This window comes from Perca fluviatilis, chromosome 9 (genome assembly GCF_010015445.1).
Source record: "Perca fluviatilis chromosome 9, GENO_Pfluv_1.0, whole genome shotgun sequence".
NCBI classification, from domain to species: Eukaryota; Metazoa; Chordata; class Actinopteri; order Perciformes; family Percidae; genus Perca; species Perca fluviatilis.
Genome location: NC_053120.1, coordinates 9,048,027 through 9,066,238, shown reverse-complemented (window position 1 = coordinate 9,066,238; position 18,212 = coordinate 9,048,027). Strand labels below are relative to the sequence as shown.

The 18,212-nt window shown below is 38.7% G+C and overlaps 1 protein-coding gene across 1 annotated transcript; it reads right to left on the bottom strand.

The window, feature by feature from the left end:
- Window positions 1-4,202: 4,202 nt before the first annotated feature.
- Window positions 4,203-8,898, bottom strand: LOC120564878 (regulator of G-protein signaling 21-like). The gene is made up of 5 exons (XM_039810130.1): window positions 8,258-8,898; window positions 8,038-8,133; window positions 7,892-7,947; window positions 7,591-7,757; window positions 4,203-5,566 (listed from the first exon to the last, which is right to left on the bottom strand). The coding sequence occupies exons 1-5, from the start codon at window positions 8,332-8,334 to the stop codon at window positions 5,381-5,383; spliced, it is 582 nt and encodes a 193-aa protein (XP_039666064.1). The 5' UTR covers window positions 8,335-8,898; the 3' UTR covers window positions 4,203-5,380.
- Between the last annotated feature and the right edge of the window lie 9,314 nt (window positions 8,899-18,212).

Below are 18,212 nucleotides of genomic sequence, written 5' to 3'. Positions count from 1 at the left end.
GAATGAATATGCTTCAGCGTCCGATCCTGAACTTATAACTTATCTTAAAGCCGAGGGCTTGCTTGAACCAAACTAGTTTGTACAAAGTGTCGCCCAGCCACGTCTACATAGCAGTTCTGAATGGCCACACTCACACTCCTGTCATGGAGAGAGACGAGACGTGATAATCGTCCACATTTGCTAAACGCATGCACTTTGTGAAACTCTTTCCATGAAGGCATTCATGGTGTTGCACTTGACTTTACACATGAAACGTGACGGAGGTAGATGTGTGAAGAATAAAAATAAAAAAAAGCTTGAGAGACAAGTTCACACCCAGCTAATTTTCACACCTCGACACATCTTGTGTGCACTACAGTCACTGCATTAAGTGGGCGTGATTTAAATAGTCACAATCAGAAAGTTAAAAGAATAGTTTGAAGCAGTCCCCCTAATTCTGATTTCGATTGCAGCTTACCGGTTTCCTAAGCTGGAAACACATATCTTTTGCCATATAGACATGATTTCATGTTGAGGATTAGGGTTAAGGTTTGGGGTTAGATGATAAATATAGGCAGCCAAGGTCCTAACAAGTGTAGTAATACAATAACTATTGAGCCAATATGGAGCCCACCCACATTTTAGTCCAAAACTAGTCATGTCAGAACTGGTCGCAAAACATCAGTGTTTTCAAGAAATATTGAAAGTTTTGGCCTGACCAACTAGAGGCCTGAGAATCCAGAGCTGTGCTGTTGGCTTCCTTGTACTCAGGAGCACCACATCATACTTCTCTAACAGAGGTACCGTCACTTGGTGTAAAAAATCCGGTATAAAGCTGCTACAATTAGAAGGAAAGATTTGCAAATGTAACCACGTCTCCTCGCTACACTCAAACCTTTGGCTAGAAGTGTGCCAGGACAGAGTCACACCATCTGCCTCTAACTTCACATTGGTCAGACGGACATTTCCATTTGATGTTTTATTATTCTGCTCATTCTTGGCCATGTTAACACAGGAATTTATATAGATTTTTCCAAAATAAACATCAGTCATTACAAGCAGCTTTAGAATGACAAGGTAATTACGGTGTGATAAGTACTGTTTGGCTTCCGTGGGTAATTTTTGACATTATGAATATGTATTATGGTGTGCAGGTCCAATGCACATGTAATTCACTCCCAGCCAGTTTCCAGCTAAATGCTCACAAGATAGTCAAGAAGATCTACTTTTTAGTAGATGTGGTTTAAATTGTTTTATGATGAAATACTTCAGTGTCTACTTCAGTAAAGATAAAATAAAATAGCTCTTTCATATAGTCAAAGAGCTACATAACTTGACGAACCAAGAAGAGTAAATGTGACCGAGTGCTACCAGCCTCGGTTCTGTTGTTTAATTTCCCTGCCGATGCAAGTTATAATACGCTGACAGAAGAGGAAGGAGATTCTGAAAGGAAAAGAAAAGAAAGGGGATTCTGAAGGTAATTAAAAATACATCACAGGAGTTCTGTGATATCTGAAACATGACTGAATGTATCTGTTTTTCTTGGCCTATTGCCAGTTGCTCCAGCTCACCGTCTGATGCCCCGGGCTATTCTGTTACAATCTGCCCTTTGGCTTGACTTCACTGATGCTGCTCTCCCTCTTTTGCCCAAACACGGTTCTAAGTACTGAGGCGTTACAAAGAATCACCAAACACTGTGAACAGAAAGCTGTCCCCGTTATGTTTTATTGCGTGTCTACATGGAGGAACACGGCACTATAGAACATACCACGAAATGCATTATTAGGCTGTAGAGCATCCAGATCTGGTAGTGAAGTTCCCCAAGTGTGACTGTCTTGACTAACACCGTGCCATTGACAGTTCTCACTTCCTTTTTCGCTACCATGGCAACTGTGCTGGGCTACGAGAAAACAGTGACGGATTAGTGTGTAATACCATGTGATGCAGGAGATGTGAGACCTTTGATATTTATCAGGAAAAAACCCTGACATCTCAGTGTACTCAGTTACTGACGTTGAACATTGAAAAAACTCATAAAACTGTTTATTCTGCAAATTGTTAAAAAACTGTTACTTTTGTACACAACTAATAAACAACAGCGAATACATTTTGTGAGAAAAAAAACTGATCTGCCACGTCACAAAATGCTGAAACTGAATTGATCAGCAACATTTTCACTGACAACATAGCTTTGTTTATTCCACTCTCGTAATACAATATCAGCTCGTAGCAATTTAGCAACTACAGCGTCATTGCACTTTTTCATGTTTAAGTGATTGTGATAGTGGTTTGTAGTTGGTTAAATATTAAAAGATTCTGCGACTGGAAGCACAAGACAGCACTTGTTTAACCCTTGTGTGGTGTTCATATTTTTGTTACACAGCCAATGTTCCCGGGTCTGGTGGACCCACCACATTATTAGGCTTTTAAGTCAATATAGCCATAACAATTTATGTAAAAATACTTAATAGATGTTTACTTTAGCTCAATTACCAATGATATATACATCATTTATGGTTCATATTTGCCATTTACCCCTGTGAGATCACATTTATGATCATATGATCTTTTTCGTTTTTGTGTGAGAAAATAAGGAAATTCAATTATAAAAAAGGTAAAAAAATAGAAACAAGATTTTTGATTATTATTGGTGCTTATTTCTTAGAACGTAATCTGAACAGGTGAAAGTGCTTGAAATTTAACAATTTTGTAACTTTGTGTGGAAATAGTAGGTGTAGAAAGACAACATAGTTTCATAGCACCTACATTTAAATACACTCTGGTCCAGTAGACCCGAACAACTCATATGTAATAGTTATGTGTAGGGGGGGTGGGGGGGGGGGGGTGTACCGTGTGCAGTCATTGGAAATAAGTTATTTTTTATGTTTTTCACAGAAAATGAGCCAAGGCCAATGAGTTTCAGTTAGAAGAAATTATAAATAGCATAATTTTTCTTTTAGCAAACATTAAAAACAGGTCCCACCTACTAACCCGAACACCACACAAGGGTTAAACTTTCACTGAAACCATGATCTTTCCCAGAAGTCTTTTTGTTGCTTTAATCTACCATACGTATGATTCAGGACGCAAACCAATGTCCATACAGTACATGTTCTCTCAAAACTTAGTTGGCAAAACAACTTAGTAGCAAAAAGATGAATAATTTCTAGAGAGACGGGGTTATGTGCTGAGTCTTACATTTAGTACAGTGTGTACATGCACATGGAATCAAATGTGTTTATCATGTTGAACTTACTGAGATAAAAACTAGGCAACACATGTAAAAATATGATGTCAGATTTAAGTGTAGAAGGTCATGCTGGATATTGATGGTATATCCCCCATACAGTATATACCATCAGGAAACGTCACATTATGCATACACTGATGAAGACCATTATACATGGTTGAAAATGATGAAGCTAGTTAGTGGACCTTGGTGTTGAGATTCACAAAAGATGTTTTTTTATTGCTAGGAATTACTGAATAAAACTCTTTATAACTGTATAAAGCAGGGATTTTCAACAGGGGGTCCGGGACCCCTAAGGGCTCCTCAGAGTAATGAAGGGGGTCTCCAAATTAGTCTTAATTTTTTATTTTTTCAAAAATTAAAAAGTCTTAACATGAATCCAACATATTATTAGCAAATATAAATCCCCACTGATGATAGGCTTACTGGCCTATAGGTAAGGTAGTCACTAAGGTAGCCACCCACAGATACAGGATTCAATAAGGATTCACTGTGCCACATGTATGTTTTAACATTAAAACATGATTTATAAAATCATGTCAACAACTATTAGGTTATTTTAATAGCTTAGTATTCTATGCAATAAAGGTATGTATCAAGATGTTCGGCTGCCCTACACTTTATTGTAGGCCCAGTTCAACATGCAACTTCATTTTATACAATATATGTAGGGGGTCCCTGCTCCGTACAGCGTGTGCACTTTGGGTTCTAGTTTGAAGTGAAAAGGGAGGAGAGATGTTAAAGTTATAGAGCAAAAAATATCGAGCAGTAACACAAATGTCACAGACAAGGATTTCCACTTCTTCCACATCCATTTGCTTTCATCCCTCCTCCGGGATAGGTTCAAATAAACCTTTGAATAACGGTATGCAGTGCTTACTTATGTTAAAAATATCACTTATATTCCTATTTTACCTAAGTGTGGAGTGATGCAGCGTGTGTTTTATGGGCACAAAATGAGAATGACAACAACGGAAGCTCACTTCGTCTTTAATATTTTCTTTTTTGCTTCCTGCCATTTCCTACGTACGACTGGATAGACTGAAACAAAACAAGCTTCGTAAAGTTTCACCCATAACACATAAACCTTTGTTTACGTGGATTATGAAAAGCTTATCCTCGGGTTTTATTCTCCACTTTTTAATACTTTAATTTGAACAATATGATCTTTTCCCAAAGTGCTACTACATCTTTCAAGTTATTTCTCTCAGCAAAGCACTTGTGTATCTCTGCCATCATTGTCTGTGGGTGATGAGATTATTCCCCTAACAAGGCAGCACATCCAGCCTGATCTGTTAAGCATGAGGTTGTCTGATGACTCCAGTGTTGTCGTTTAAGCCCTCCGAGTTATTATTAGCTGCCTCAGTACTCCTTTTTAAGGCACAATTTTTAGGAATAAGGCCATTTACAGAAGAGTGTGAGATCAAGGGTTACTTTTTTCCAGTTTAAGTAAACCCTATTGCTGGTGTGTGGAGTCATCTATGCACCTAATTAGAGGATATATAGGACACGTGACCAAAGACCGAATCTCCTTGCTGGGTGAGCTGTGGAAACTGTTCTCTTTTTTAAGGTTTTGACTCATGCCCATCCCCACACCTCCAGTTAGACTGTCAGTCAGATAAATATAAATCTTTGTCTCAAAATGATGACTATATGGAAAATAGTCAGAATATTAAGAATAGTTACAGACGATGGGTGACAACTACGCATCTCACGAAATGTATCCAAAGATGGTCAAGAAGTCACGATTATGTAAAACTTTGAATTAAATTCCCATTTATGAAACTTTTAATGAAAACTATTGATGATGATTCAACTCCATACTCTGCACAATCGTCGTGTACTACCAACAGCATTCTTTCTCTCCTACGTGCATATACTTTTCCCCACTCACGTTACTTTTCTCTCTTCCTACTTTGCCCTTTTCTACAACATTTCATCATCTTTCCCTCATATAAAACAGGTTGATGTTGCACATGGTTGAAAACATTGTTTCAGTCTAGGTTAAGAGCAATAGAGAGATGCTCTGCCCTTAAAATAACTGTTTTCATCCAGGCTTCACATCTCATACAGTGTTAAATAACTTTTCAATTCAGCCAAATAGAAAAAAAAGTGAGGATTAGAAAATCACTTTTGATACAGTTTTTTGAGCTAAATATACCACAGACTCTTGGATTTGTGCTTTAGACTCAGGTATGCATCTGACTGCAGGAATCTGGGGCAGGAGTCTCTTTCCATCAGCAGATAAACATGTTTCTGGGCCTCATCGAAGCAGGAGTGGCTCGGCTTCTCCAAAGACTTCTTGATCCTCTCTCTAATGTGGTGGTCAACGTTGATCTGAGGAGAAACAAAGAGAAAACACACATTGCATTGTGTTGAATACAGTGGCATTTATACCAAATGTATCTCCAAGAAAACTGTGCTGTGCTTCAAGAGTGTGATTCAAACAACTTGAAAACACCCTCTAACACCAGAGTTGATGGTTGTAAGGGGAAATTTGGGCATTTATTTCTTTTCGTAAACTTTCTTTACTTTCACTTTCTAACTTTCATGTTCATGTTTTTTTTTCTTCCTGGTGTTTTGTTAAAATTGCATCTTGACTGTTTGGGGTCCCACAGACCCTTATGCGGTAAAATAACTAGAATTGCTTTTTTTCTTTTCTTCTGACCTCATGAAAACCCAATATCAGAACGTATGGAAGTGTACGTACAATTTCCTTAGCCAACACTCAACACTAAAGAAACAAAATAAAGGTGTGATCACATTATGAAAGGCTTGTCTGAGCTTCATATGTTATTTTTTAGTCGGAGGATAAACAAACACATACTGTATGCGCATGAAACATATTATTTTGCAAAGCTACCAACAGGACATTCATTGTAAAAATGCTATATGGTGACTTTATTCATGGGTTTTATTCCAAGTGTTTTAGCCATAAACAGTCAATGTGCCATTTGCAGCCAGCTAAATAAAGTGTGTGTGTGTGTGTGTGTGTGCGCAAAATAAAATGTACAAAATATTGGGAAAAATACAGCTCAAAATCAACCTAGGGGTTAATAACATGTGTACCGAGTTTGACCGTTCTCTGGGATATGTTTTCATGCTAATCGAATGTGACCAGTTTTATCGCAAACCGCTAATTAGCTTATAACGCTAGTTGTCGGGGCAGAGAAATCGCTATTTCTATACCACTAACAAGGCTCAAAATACCACCACACTTCCACAGTAGCATAATGAGGGTCCCTACATGGAAACTGAAGCATTGAGAACTTTGTAAGTGTACAGACAGTTTATTAAAAAGATAGTTTATAAAGACTGTACCATTAACGTATACAGGGCGCCATCTTGGGAAAACAGTTATGACCAGTCGAATGACGAACACATTTTAATGACCAGATATAATTCATTCATTTCCATGTAATTACATTTCACAAACGTAATTCCTATCGACCCATTGGGAAACCACGGACCATGGGAGATTTCAAGTAACAGTTCAGCTCACATTGCACGGCGTTTGTCATTCGACTGGTCGTGACTGTTTTCCCAAGATGGCGCCCTCTGTTCTCAATGCTTCAGTTTCCATGTAGGGACCCTCATTATACTACCGTGGAAGTGTGGTGGTATTTTGAGCCTTGTTAGTGGTATAGAAATAGCAATTTCCTTTTACTTTAGCCGTGCCCCGACAACTAGCGTTATAAGCTAATTAGCGGTTTGCGATAAAACTGGTCACATTCGATTAGCATGAAAACAAATCCCAGAGAACGGTCAAACTCGGTACACGTGTTATTAACCCCTAGGTTCATTTTCCACCAGATTTGTCCTTTAAGATTTAGCTAAGCCTACAGTATATAACAAATACTGACCTGAAAAAAAACATGACGAGAAAAAAATAATATGTTAAGTGCTTGAATGCCAGTCTTCGAGTTTAAGCTCTTAAAAATGGTGTTACTTAAAGTCTTAATTGCTCAAAGATGTTGAAACCAAAATGGATTGGATTGCAGGAGTTCATATCTTATAAGCAGATTCACTACTGGATTCAGAAGTGATAAAACGCCACTGAACCCCACCCTGGACAACACCAGAAGCACTGAAAAATTGTGACATTTAGTAGTCATCCATATTGCTTCATCCACTTAGTGAATCTTTTTCGGATTTTTCTCGTTGGTATAAGTGGTGCCATTTCCTGTGCTATTGCAATACTACTTTTTCCTGTTCTGTAATATTAATGTTGGGATATCAAGTGTACATTTGTGTTGATGTTTAGGGAAATAAATATTAGAGTTTATTTCTACTCTCTCCTGGCTATTCACCCAGCTCTGTCTCTTTTCACCATAACACCCTAGTATTACTGACAAACTGACCTCTCTGCAGGCTGAAGGCTGGATGAACTCCTGGTAGAGCCCCTCTGCTTTCCAGCGGAGATCCTCCTGTGAGGTGGTCCATCTAAAGTCTTCACATGCGAGCCAAAAATCGATGTTTTCTTCACTGAACTCAGACTGCAAGAAGCTGCGGAATGCTGCTAAATATTCTGTAAAGAGGGAAATATTTATCATTAAAAAGATCACAAGGGTAAATTCTGTGCACACAAATTGGAACATATGATTTCTAACAGATATTATTGTTTATCATTTATTTTGTGGTATTATAAGTAACATTTCTTACTTTTATCGTGTAGCAATGTTTCCATAGTCGGGTGGAGTTTATCATCAGTCTGCCAACTGTAATAAAGAGAGAGATTTGAGTATTCAGTTTCACTGTAATGTTCAGCCAGAACATTGAGATATCTATAATAATGCCACGTACACTACCTGACTTTTGAAGGATATGTCTCATCATTTATGTTTTCTACTGTGCGAGGCTGGATGTCCTTCTTCTGCCTCCTTCCATTAAGAACAATATCAATTCTGCAAAACAAATGAAGTTAAACTCTGTGTTAGTAAATGTAAAGTTTCACATTTTAACTTAAAAACAATAAAGTAAGCCTGTCCACCTTACTCAAACTATCACTCAGTATCATGTCTGTCTTACCTTCTGGGCCGCTTCACATTTTGAATCAGATCCTTAATTTCATTAAACCGGATCTTTGAAAACAAAAGTTTTGGCATGTTACATCCCTGGAAATGTCCTGTAAGGAGGTACAATATAGTCGTGGTTGTGGTTTCTGTGAACAGTAACTTTCCTCCTGCACACGCCTTTAACCTGGCAGGGAAGGTGGAACGCCTTTGACGCTGAGGGCCTGCTGGTACAGGTATCTAAATGCCTGGCTGTTGCTTAGACTCAGTTACTGTGGTCACTGACTCACAGCTGTAAAATTCCAGTGGGATAGGATTTGCGTAGAGATACAAAATGAAGAGGAAAACTGAAAAACTGAATGAAGGTGTCCAGAGGTGTCCAGGGGCCTGAAAACATGCTGTTAATTACAGATATACAGTACAGTGAGACATGTCTGCTGAGGTAGCTATTTCTTCAACATCTCAGCTTATAGTAGGTCAGAATACAGATTGTTGCATCAAATTAAAGAGGTAACTTGATTTTTCAGCGAGGCCATTTAATTCCCTGAATTACTCAATAACAGGACTACTAATTGACTGGATTGTGAGTGGTTTTGTGTGTGTATGAGTGTGGGGTTGAGGGACTTCACATTGGTGTGAGCTAACACAGCGAGCTCTCATCCTTCTGTGTTTCTCTGTGCAGGCCGCGATATTGTTTTTCCCACTATGGCCACGCCAAGACCCGCCCTTCAATAGCATTCGCACACTACTATTGGCCAGGCGTCCATGCTTACATGTACAGGTCCTATCCCCTGACCAATCCCCTAACCCTAACCTTAACTACTCGAGGTGAAATGCCTAACCCAAACCAATCGAGCTGCTTTGTAGGGCGGGTCTTGGCGTGGCCATAGTGGGATTCGTAATTTTGCGTGCAGGCCAGGGTGCTCCAGGTGCTCAGGTCCTATATGGGCATCCTTAAAGGGGAACTATGCAGTTTTTTTTAGCTTAATTTACCTTAACTGAACCGCTATAGAGTCATTGGAATGGTTATATGACTTTTTTCGAGTTGAATGGTGGTCGTCTCACATCCCCCTAGCGCCTGTGAGCGCAAAAACCACCGTTGCAACTTTTGGCCGGCGAGCCGCCGGCCTCAGCGTCAGGAAGTTTCGCGTGATATCAGGTCTTGCGATGTAACAAATTGCTTCACGATACTGCACACATACGCCTATGGAGGAACCGGCTAACAAGGTAGCGATGGAGTTTTTCACACTATCGTCATGTCTGAACTGGCTAAAAAGAAACAGAAAGCTAGGAAAGCATTGTTGGAGGAACAGAGAAGGAGGAAACGGCAGACGGCGAGCAAAAAGCGAGAAAACAGCGAAGAAATGGCCAAAACTGCATAGCGCCCCTTTAAGGCTGAAGTGTATTGCCAGTCGGGTTCATGGTAATGGCTCAAATCGGACTGCCATCAAGTGACATTTGTCAGTGAGGAATCAAACAACCTGCAGCGACAAATTTCGCCACAATCCCAGATGTTTTTTTCTTCCGATTTTTAGCATATTTATAAGAAATAATAAACTAAGCTTTTAAAACTTTAGCCTTTTTTGGAAAATGAAAGTACATATCTGTTTTCAAAGATTTATGTGGAAACAAATGGGCTTGTGGCTAAGATTTACAGCGTAGGGAAGTCGGAAATTACTGAGAGACTGACAAATGCATTGCTGGTTTCTGTCTTTCTGTGGAATTTTCGTGACAATAACAAAATTATAGATTATGGCCAGTGTTTCCCACAGATTAGAAAGGAATTTGTGGCATGGGGGGGGGGAGGGGTTTGTGGAAAATACTTATTTTTGTAACAATCATTAACAGTTGGATGCTGTCCTCCTTTCCTACTCTTTCTTCTAACAAATCTATCTCTTTCTCTCCCAGTGGCCCTGTCTTTCTGTTTGAGTAGTAGCCTACTGGTTGAAGCCTGAAAATATTGTAAACAAATTAATAACATAACTAATTACACTGGTCGGACTGTTCAGCTCTGCTTCAGGCCACGTCCACACGTACCAAAACAATCTTTTTTTCCCCCGTCTTCCCTGGCATCGTTCCAAGAAAAATAGCAAACTGATCAATTTCTAAATGACTCAACATGCTACTTCATACTTCATATGCCAGGCCTATAGGTGGCGCTGTTTCTGCTACAGAAATTCACCAAAAACGGAAAAAGAAGAGGTGGAGCATGCTTGCGCACTGTATACAAACAGACAGTAGAAGAAGAACCCAAACACAAGCTAGCTAGCTACATGCTACCTTCGATGCTACAGTGCCGTGTGGTTGTGGGCATTAGGATGGATGCATGTTTATGTAGATGTTGTTGTTGTTATGAGACGTCATCGCGGGGTAACAGGTCGAAGGCTAGAGGTTGAGGGGTGTGGCGATGACATCATCGATACGCAAGTATGCTGCTTCGCGTTCCAAACGAAGCCGCGAGGGCGGCGTTTTCGAATTTTTTCACCCTGGGACCAGGTCTGAAAAAAGTGCGTCTTCAGGCAGTGCGTCGGACAAAATGATGCAAAACATGTGCGTTTATACTAAAATGCATTTCTGTGTGGATGGCCCCTCAGACTGATACCTCCGGTTCAGCCTGGTCCTTTTTCAGTCGCAGAAAATACTTTTCAATACTCATCTGGATTAAAGCAGCAAACATTCAGTGTAAGAGTAAAAAAATGACATAACATTATTTATAATACGTTTATTTGATTCACAGCTGCTACATATAGTGTTTTGACCTCGACAACCCAACTGCATTTTACCGCAAACTTGCGACCAGTTAACTTTCTAAAGCGGGCGCAATCGCTTGTTTGCTAAGGGTCGGTTCGGGACTCCAACATTAACACACTGACAACATTGTATTCAGAATATAAAATATTTTTTATAGGACTTTTTAATGTGTGATTGTGTAAAGGTGTTCACGAGTTACCGTGTGTGCACGGAGGGGAGGGGCTGTTTGTGTATCTGTCTATGTGATAGAGACGTGTGAGCGGCAGAGAGACGGAGGAGAGCAGGGAAAGGAAATGCAGCTGAACGAATGTTGCATGAAATGCATGTTTTAAATAGCGTTGAAAAAAGAAGAAATTAATGAAACACAATATGTGGCGGCCGGTGTTGATTGCATGGCGCACCGCCACAAATTAGTCTACGTGTGGGAAACACTGATGACCTTCTTTTTTTTTTAAAGGATGTGCCATATTCAGCAGGAAAGGGAGTGGTGAGATTATATCTCCTAGTTTGTTTGTAAAAATGTTAGCAGTAGCATTTTGGATGAGCTGAAGGCCAACAATTGATTTATGAATTAGACCAGATTAAAGAGAATTACAGTGGTCAGAGTGAAAGAAAATAAAGGCATACTTTCTCAAGGTCTGAGACAGTTTGGATTTAAATTAACTGTCCTCAACTGAAGGAAGCACGATTGTACCACCTTGGATAGTTGGTGGTCAAACTATAGGTCACTTGTAACCCTCAGATTGCGAGCAGTCCCCTTTATACTGAATTATAGACAAGCGGAGTAGAGAACTGTTGAGGAATAGGGGCCAAATAAACCAGGTTTACAGAAAAAAACCCTGAACATCGAATTGAAACATGGTCTGACTAATATGAAGACAGTGCATAGGAAAACATTTAAGAAGACAGGAAGTTAGCTGGGAAGTTTTTATATGTCCCGAAACCAAGCAAGTGATCCAGCCAGTTCTCAGAACAACTTAACTTTTATGTCATACATTTAGGATGATGCTCATAAATACACTGATACATACACACACTTTCTGTCAATCTTAACTGTTTATGTTAATCAGCATGACATACTTCCTCCTGAAACAGACTGAAATAGTAATGGGAATTTTACAAAACACAAAGCCAGTGCTTGTGTGTATGTGTGGCTGGGGGGTGAAAGTGGGTGTGTTTGGTGCTTTTTAGGATTCCCTCGCGGATCTCACCATCGTGCATAGTGGTTTGTTTGTGGTTTAGAGAATGCTGCAGTTTTTTAGTTTTTTTTGTCAAACTTTCCACACAAGAAGTACAGCAGCGTCAGTAGATGCACGTGCGAGGTTAGGGAGTTGACTTCTCGGCGGACGACGCCCTTAATATTGCATGCTTGGTTGAACGGTACTTTCATCAGGGACGTGAGAAACTTCAGAGAATGCAAAATCACTTTGGGTACAAAGTGTTCACAGGTTCATCATGACCCCTCTATTGAGCTTGTGAAATGGTTTTAAACTACATAATATTACAAAGAGTGTTAATTGTGGATAATTTATGTATCCACAATGTTTCAGTGTTGTAATGGAACAAAATTGTAGGAATTTTTTAGCCTTTCAAAAAACTAAAAACACAATAAGAAAAATATCAAGAAGACATTAAAAGGTATATTCATCCTTCCAACATAAACTGAGTTAGCATGCCTGGCTAACTAGCAACCTATATTAAAATGGTTTTACTTCCAAGGGAGGAGCTTGTGATTAGCTAACTAGCTACATTCAATGGGGCAACAATTGACGTTAAAAAAGCCCCATGCTTGGGCCCCTGGGTGGATCACCCGGTAGAGCGCGCACCCATATATAGAGGTTTACTCCTCAACACAGCGACCGCGGGTTCGGCTCCGTCCTGCAGCCCTTTGCTTCATGTCGTTCTCCCCCTCTCTCTTTCCCCTTTAACGTCTTCAGCTGTCCTATAAAAATAAAGGCCTAAAATGCCCCAAAAAATAATAGCCCCGTTCTCAATAGCCCATTCACTGTGTAGTATTTCTCCATTGTGCGGAATGCCAGGCAAACATTACAACACACCTTTAAAATTCAACCTGAGAATGTTCTTTAAACCAACAGATGAGAATAAAACTTTATCTCGAACTACAAACTTTTTCTTCTAGAAAAAGAAAGTAATGAGAGTTGCGACAATATCCAGCATCCACCACACAGTACAGAAGAACTCAATCAAGCTGGATATCAAAAGAGATGGGCCACTGATCATACTTTGTAGTTGCACCTATGGTTGCAACACTATACAATATATAAAATAATTTACTATACAATACTATAAAATACATTTTTACTATTTATTCTGTTTACTTATATTTATCTAATGTTTGTTTATCTGTGTCTTGCACTTTTCCCCCTATCCCTTGCTGCTGCAGCAGTGTGAATTTCCCCATTGTGGGATTAATACAGGGTTTTTAATCTTGAATCTTGAATCACAGCAAAGATGCTGACTGTGTCACTTACATTGTAGCTCCACATCTTAGCCTTTTTAGCCAGTCAGTATACCTTAACCAAACTGTCACACCACTTGAATCAAAGATGAACGGCTGAGTCATTACCTCAGCATCACAGTGTGGGTTTATTTCCTTTTAAATGGTGGTTGACACAGAAGACATAGCAGACCAACGAGAGCGGAACGAGTATCACTTAACAGAACAAATATAACGTTGTGCCAATTCTACCCTCATATTGTATCATCTGGCACTCAGGTGAACTTAGAGTAACTGTGAATAACAACATTTGAACGGTCACGATTCAATTTGAAAACACGCCTACATTGTATTTATAGTTCACAGTGACATACTTAAAAAAATATTTGTCATTTATTAGCCATCTGTTGGCATGTCAATTAAACTTTTACTCCTAAATTTATTTTTGCACAGATCTGGTGGCATCAAGTATAAATGCTGTAAACATCACCAGTCCAATGATGGCTGAAAATAATAGGTTACACTTTACTTGAAGGTATCTACATAAGAGTGACATGACACTGTCATGAACATGTCATAAACATTATATTATCCATCCTTATTTTAGTAAGTGTCATTCGGTTTTGTCATTACAAGTTAGGGTTAGGGTTAGGGTTCATGTGTCATGACAGTGTCATGTCACTCTTATGTCAATACCTTCAAGTAAAGTGTTACCAAATAATATCATGGAAACTTAACAAAAGTAGTACATACTGTATCTGTTTAGACATGTTAACTAACGATATAATACCTGGTAATTTATCTTTCATACTTTAATTATGTGTATCTTTAGAGGCAGATTGGAAATTAAAAGTCAATAAAGTCAACACTGTGCCTTTAACATCATGCTACTAAATAAATGTATCAAGAAAAAAAAATGCCCCAAATGTAGCCCCCATGAACTATTGCCTCTATATGATATGACTTAAGTGGAAAGCACCGATATCTTTGTCCATTACTCTTTTGAATCAAAAAGTTTCCATTATTCTAAAAGTTAAGAATTTTCCATCCAAGTCCCAAGTTTATTTCAGATGATATGGAAAAAGCGCACTGACGGTATTTTACTAGTTATGCTCCAGTCCAATGAATTTTTATAAGAGATGTAGTTACAGTATGAATAGCAGACTCTGTTCTCTGATGACATGCATGAAGAAGAAACAACCAAATGAGTCATCTGAGAAATAATGGATTACACAATCTACTGGCACACTGTGGTTACAAAAAAATAAAATTACTCATTAGACATGCTCCAGTTCATGCACATATATTAACCAACCCTCTTACAATTATTGTAAGCGTGTGAAGAGGAGTAGCCACATATGTACTGATCATGTTAGGGCTGCACGATTATGGCCAAAATGATAATCACGTTTATTTTGATCAATATTGAGATCACGATTAATTATCACGATTATTTGTTGATTTTAGCCAAAACAAAATTTTATTGTCACATAATTATATAATTATAACTGCTTTTACATCCATATTGTGCTACATTCCTACTAATACATCCATATTGTGCTACATTCCTCCTTTATTGAAGGATACTGTGAAGGAGTATGCCATTTCAGCTGTTGTGCGACCGCTTTCCACACATGCATGTTTGCCGTGAAAGATACAGGCAACGCAATTTTCTGTTCACGTTAACCCGGTGCCCGGTATCTACCAGACGAAATAGCTACACGGATTTCTGTGGCTCTGTGACGGGGCGCATAGCTGCCGTCACGGTAGCGATGCGCTACCGAGTTTAGCTCACAAAGGCTGAGTTTAAATGTTGCCTGTGTATGTTTTGTTAGCATGTCAATATGCTCTGTTACGTATTATATTCCTTCAATTATCTTTAACCACATATTTATTCCATACATAATCCCGTAATTCTTGTGCACATATTTACACTAATACTGCGTATTTCTAGCTATAGCTATATTTATCAATACATCATATTCTGTTTAAAATCATATTGTTTGTCACAAACATCATTTATAATAATCACACAACACTTACTTATGTTAATTTGCTTTATAGTTAAAAGTAACAGATAACTGAGTGGTGGCTACCGCGTCTGCTCTGTTGTTGTTAAAAAAGTCGATCGGCGAGTTTAAATAGTTATACATCGGTAACAGAAATATTTAATTTGAGTAATTATTTTTTTGACTTGGTGCTAGTGGAAGTTTGGTGAGCAGTTATAAATCGTAAATCACTACTAATCTGTTTTTGCTGATTGACTTTATTTCTTCTAGCCACCCTTATTTATTTGGGGTTGGTATCTTCCACAGGATGCGCTACACTATATAACTGAGTAGTTGCTCAAAGAAACATTGAAGCTCTGGTACTAGTCAAAACTCAAACTTTATACACTAACTTTGTATTGTTAATAATTTTGACTCTCAATAATTTTTTTATTTTGTAAGTATATTTTTTTCCTTTTTTTCTTTTTTTTTTAATTTTGGTTTTGTTAATTGATTATTTTGCCTATGGGCCTTAATTTGGGACAAGTATAATAAAATCCCATCCTTTTTGACACCACTTTTGATTCCGTCTGAGTGTCTACATCTGCTCACGACCATTCTGTTGCATCTACCCTCAACAGGCTCATTACACTGCCACTTACATGTCTGCGTTGCGCTCTGATGCTCCGAAACCCACGTTAGAGGCAACATAAACATCGCTGAATGTCACGCTAGTAAACACTAATAACACGTTACACAGCAGGTAACGTTAGCCTACCGTTAGCTACAGTAGTAACTGGATTAAAACACGGCTAAAATGCTGACTGCTAAACAGTGTAGTGTGTCTGTATTTCACTGTAGGATTCCAACAGTGGGACGTCCCAACAGTCTGCTGCTAAAGCTATGAGCTAAAAGACACAAACTAGCACTGGTCACTGCTGTTGTCTGAAAAACAACACAGACGGGACAAAACGTTGCGTTTGCTGGTAAACTGGTAAACATCGTGACCGGCTTATGATGACCGACTGCTACCTGTTTTGGAATTTTCCCGTTACGTTACATGTCCTCTGTGACTGTCTACATCTAGAAACTAAGCTGCGCGGTGCAGGCAGGGAACAGCTCTGATTGGCTCATGGAGACATGTGATCAAACAGTGGTTTATGGAGCGCTAGATTGGCTTTGCAAAAACTGTTCTATGAACAGAATGACGCATTTTAAATATGGCTCGATCACGCAAATTTGATCGTGGGAAGCCAAAATCGTGATCGTGATTAAAATTTGATTAATTGTGCAGCCCTAGATCATGTTGTAGATTTTGTTATTGAACTCCACACCCTCTGCCCTGCTCCTCCGGATTACACTTTAATTGTTTCATATTTATCAGGCGGGGGGGCATTTGTCAGAATACAGCATAGAAAATCTGCTTAGAAATATAGGAAATATTGAATTGGATAGAACAACACAATGAAATTCTGCTAAAACATCACATTCATTCTTAATTTCACTTTTTTCATCAAAACAAAAGTGTATCTGAATATATTACATATTTTCTATAAGCTCAGTCTGCCACTTTAAAATAAAAAAAATAATAAAAACAATTCCAGTGCTGGTTCCATTGTCTCAGAATTTTGGATAGTCATCATGGAAACATTAATTGGCAGAGGTGGAAAAAGTACTAAAATATTGTACTCAAATAAAAGTACCAATACTTTGATGAAATACTACTCAAGTACAAGTGAAATTACCTATCTGAAAAATTACTCAAGTAAAAGTATTAAGTAGTTCATTTAAAATGTTCTTTAAGTAATATGTAAAGTAAAAGTTTCTTAGTTACATTAAAGCAAAAACTGTAAAACGTGGCAGGGGGGGATCTCTGACATGTAGTGAAAATAGGACAAGGGGTCATACATCCAAAACTACTTTGTTTTAAATTAAAGAAAAATCTATACAAATGTATAAACATCTATACAAATGTATACACGTCATAACAACATAACACATGTTACACATGACATTTCATGCTACAATCCTCTCCAAAAAAAACTGAGCTCTCCCACACTGCTGATACATTTGATGTGACTGTAAATTCAAAGGCTCGTTTACATTCAAACCGGTGACAATTTCGGTGGGGCACAGCCTATTTGTTAAACCGAGACTAATGTTCACATCCCAGACTAGCAGCTAGCTTCTACACACCAAAGTAGCCCGTATGAGCTAATTACATGTATGTGAATTAAATTAGCCAGTGTCCTACGGGTTGCTAGTGCTAGACAAAAATTAGCAATGCCACGAAACACTGGCAATTTGCTATTAGTCATGAAAACTTCGTTTGAAGTACCAATGCATAAATACTTACCTAAACATGCTTCCGCAGATTAGGTGTGGAGTTATTGAATGCTGCCAGTTCAGTCACCTTTGGCAGGCACATCTGACATTGCATGATGATACTATTGGCCCTCTTGAATATTTCAGGGGGGGCCCCGCCCCTGCCTACAGTTCCTGTGCTGTACAAGGCCAGGTTTATGTTGCAATCTTATATTTTTCAGGGTTTTATTGCCATTAACAATGCAGCTGATTGTAGGCCTAGCCGTGTGTGATGGGTTCATTCAGTAAATTCTGAAGTGTCCACTATTTAGAATTCCCACACGTTCTCATTTGACTATGAGAAGAAACAATGACAGCAAACTATCCAACAACCTATTTCATGTTCACAATTCAGCCATTGTCTTCTGGCATTATCTGTTCCGTATCATTTGGCAGTGTGTTCACAACAC

Bases quoted from the DNA above. Each gene is read 5' to 3' on its own strand.
- LOC120564878 (XM_039810130.1), bottom strand. From the start codon at position 8,334: ATGCCAAAACTTTTGTTTTCAAAGATCCGGTTTAATGAAATTAAGGAT. The intron at 7,948-8,037 runs GTAGTGTACGTG...TCTTTATTACAG, and splicing joins ACATATCCTTCAAAAGTCAG to TTGGCAGACTGATGATAAAC. The intron at 7,758-7,891 runs GTAAGAAATGTT...CCCTCTTTACAG, and splicing joins AACATTGCTACACGATAAAA to AATATTTAGCAGCATTCCGC.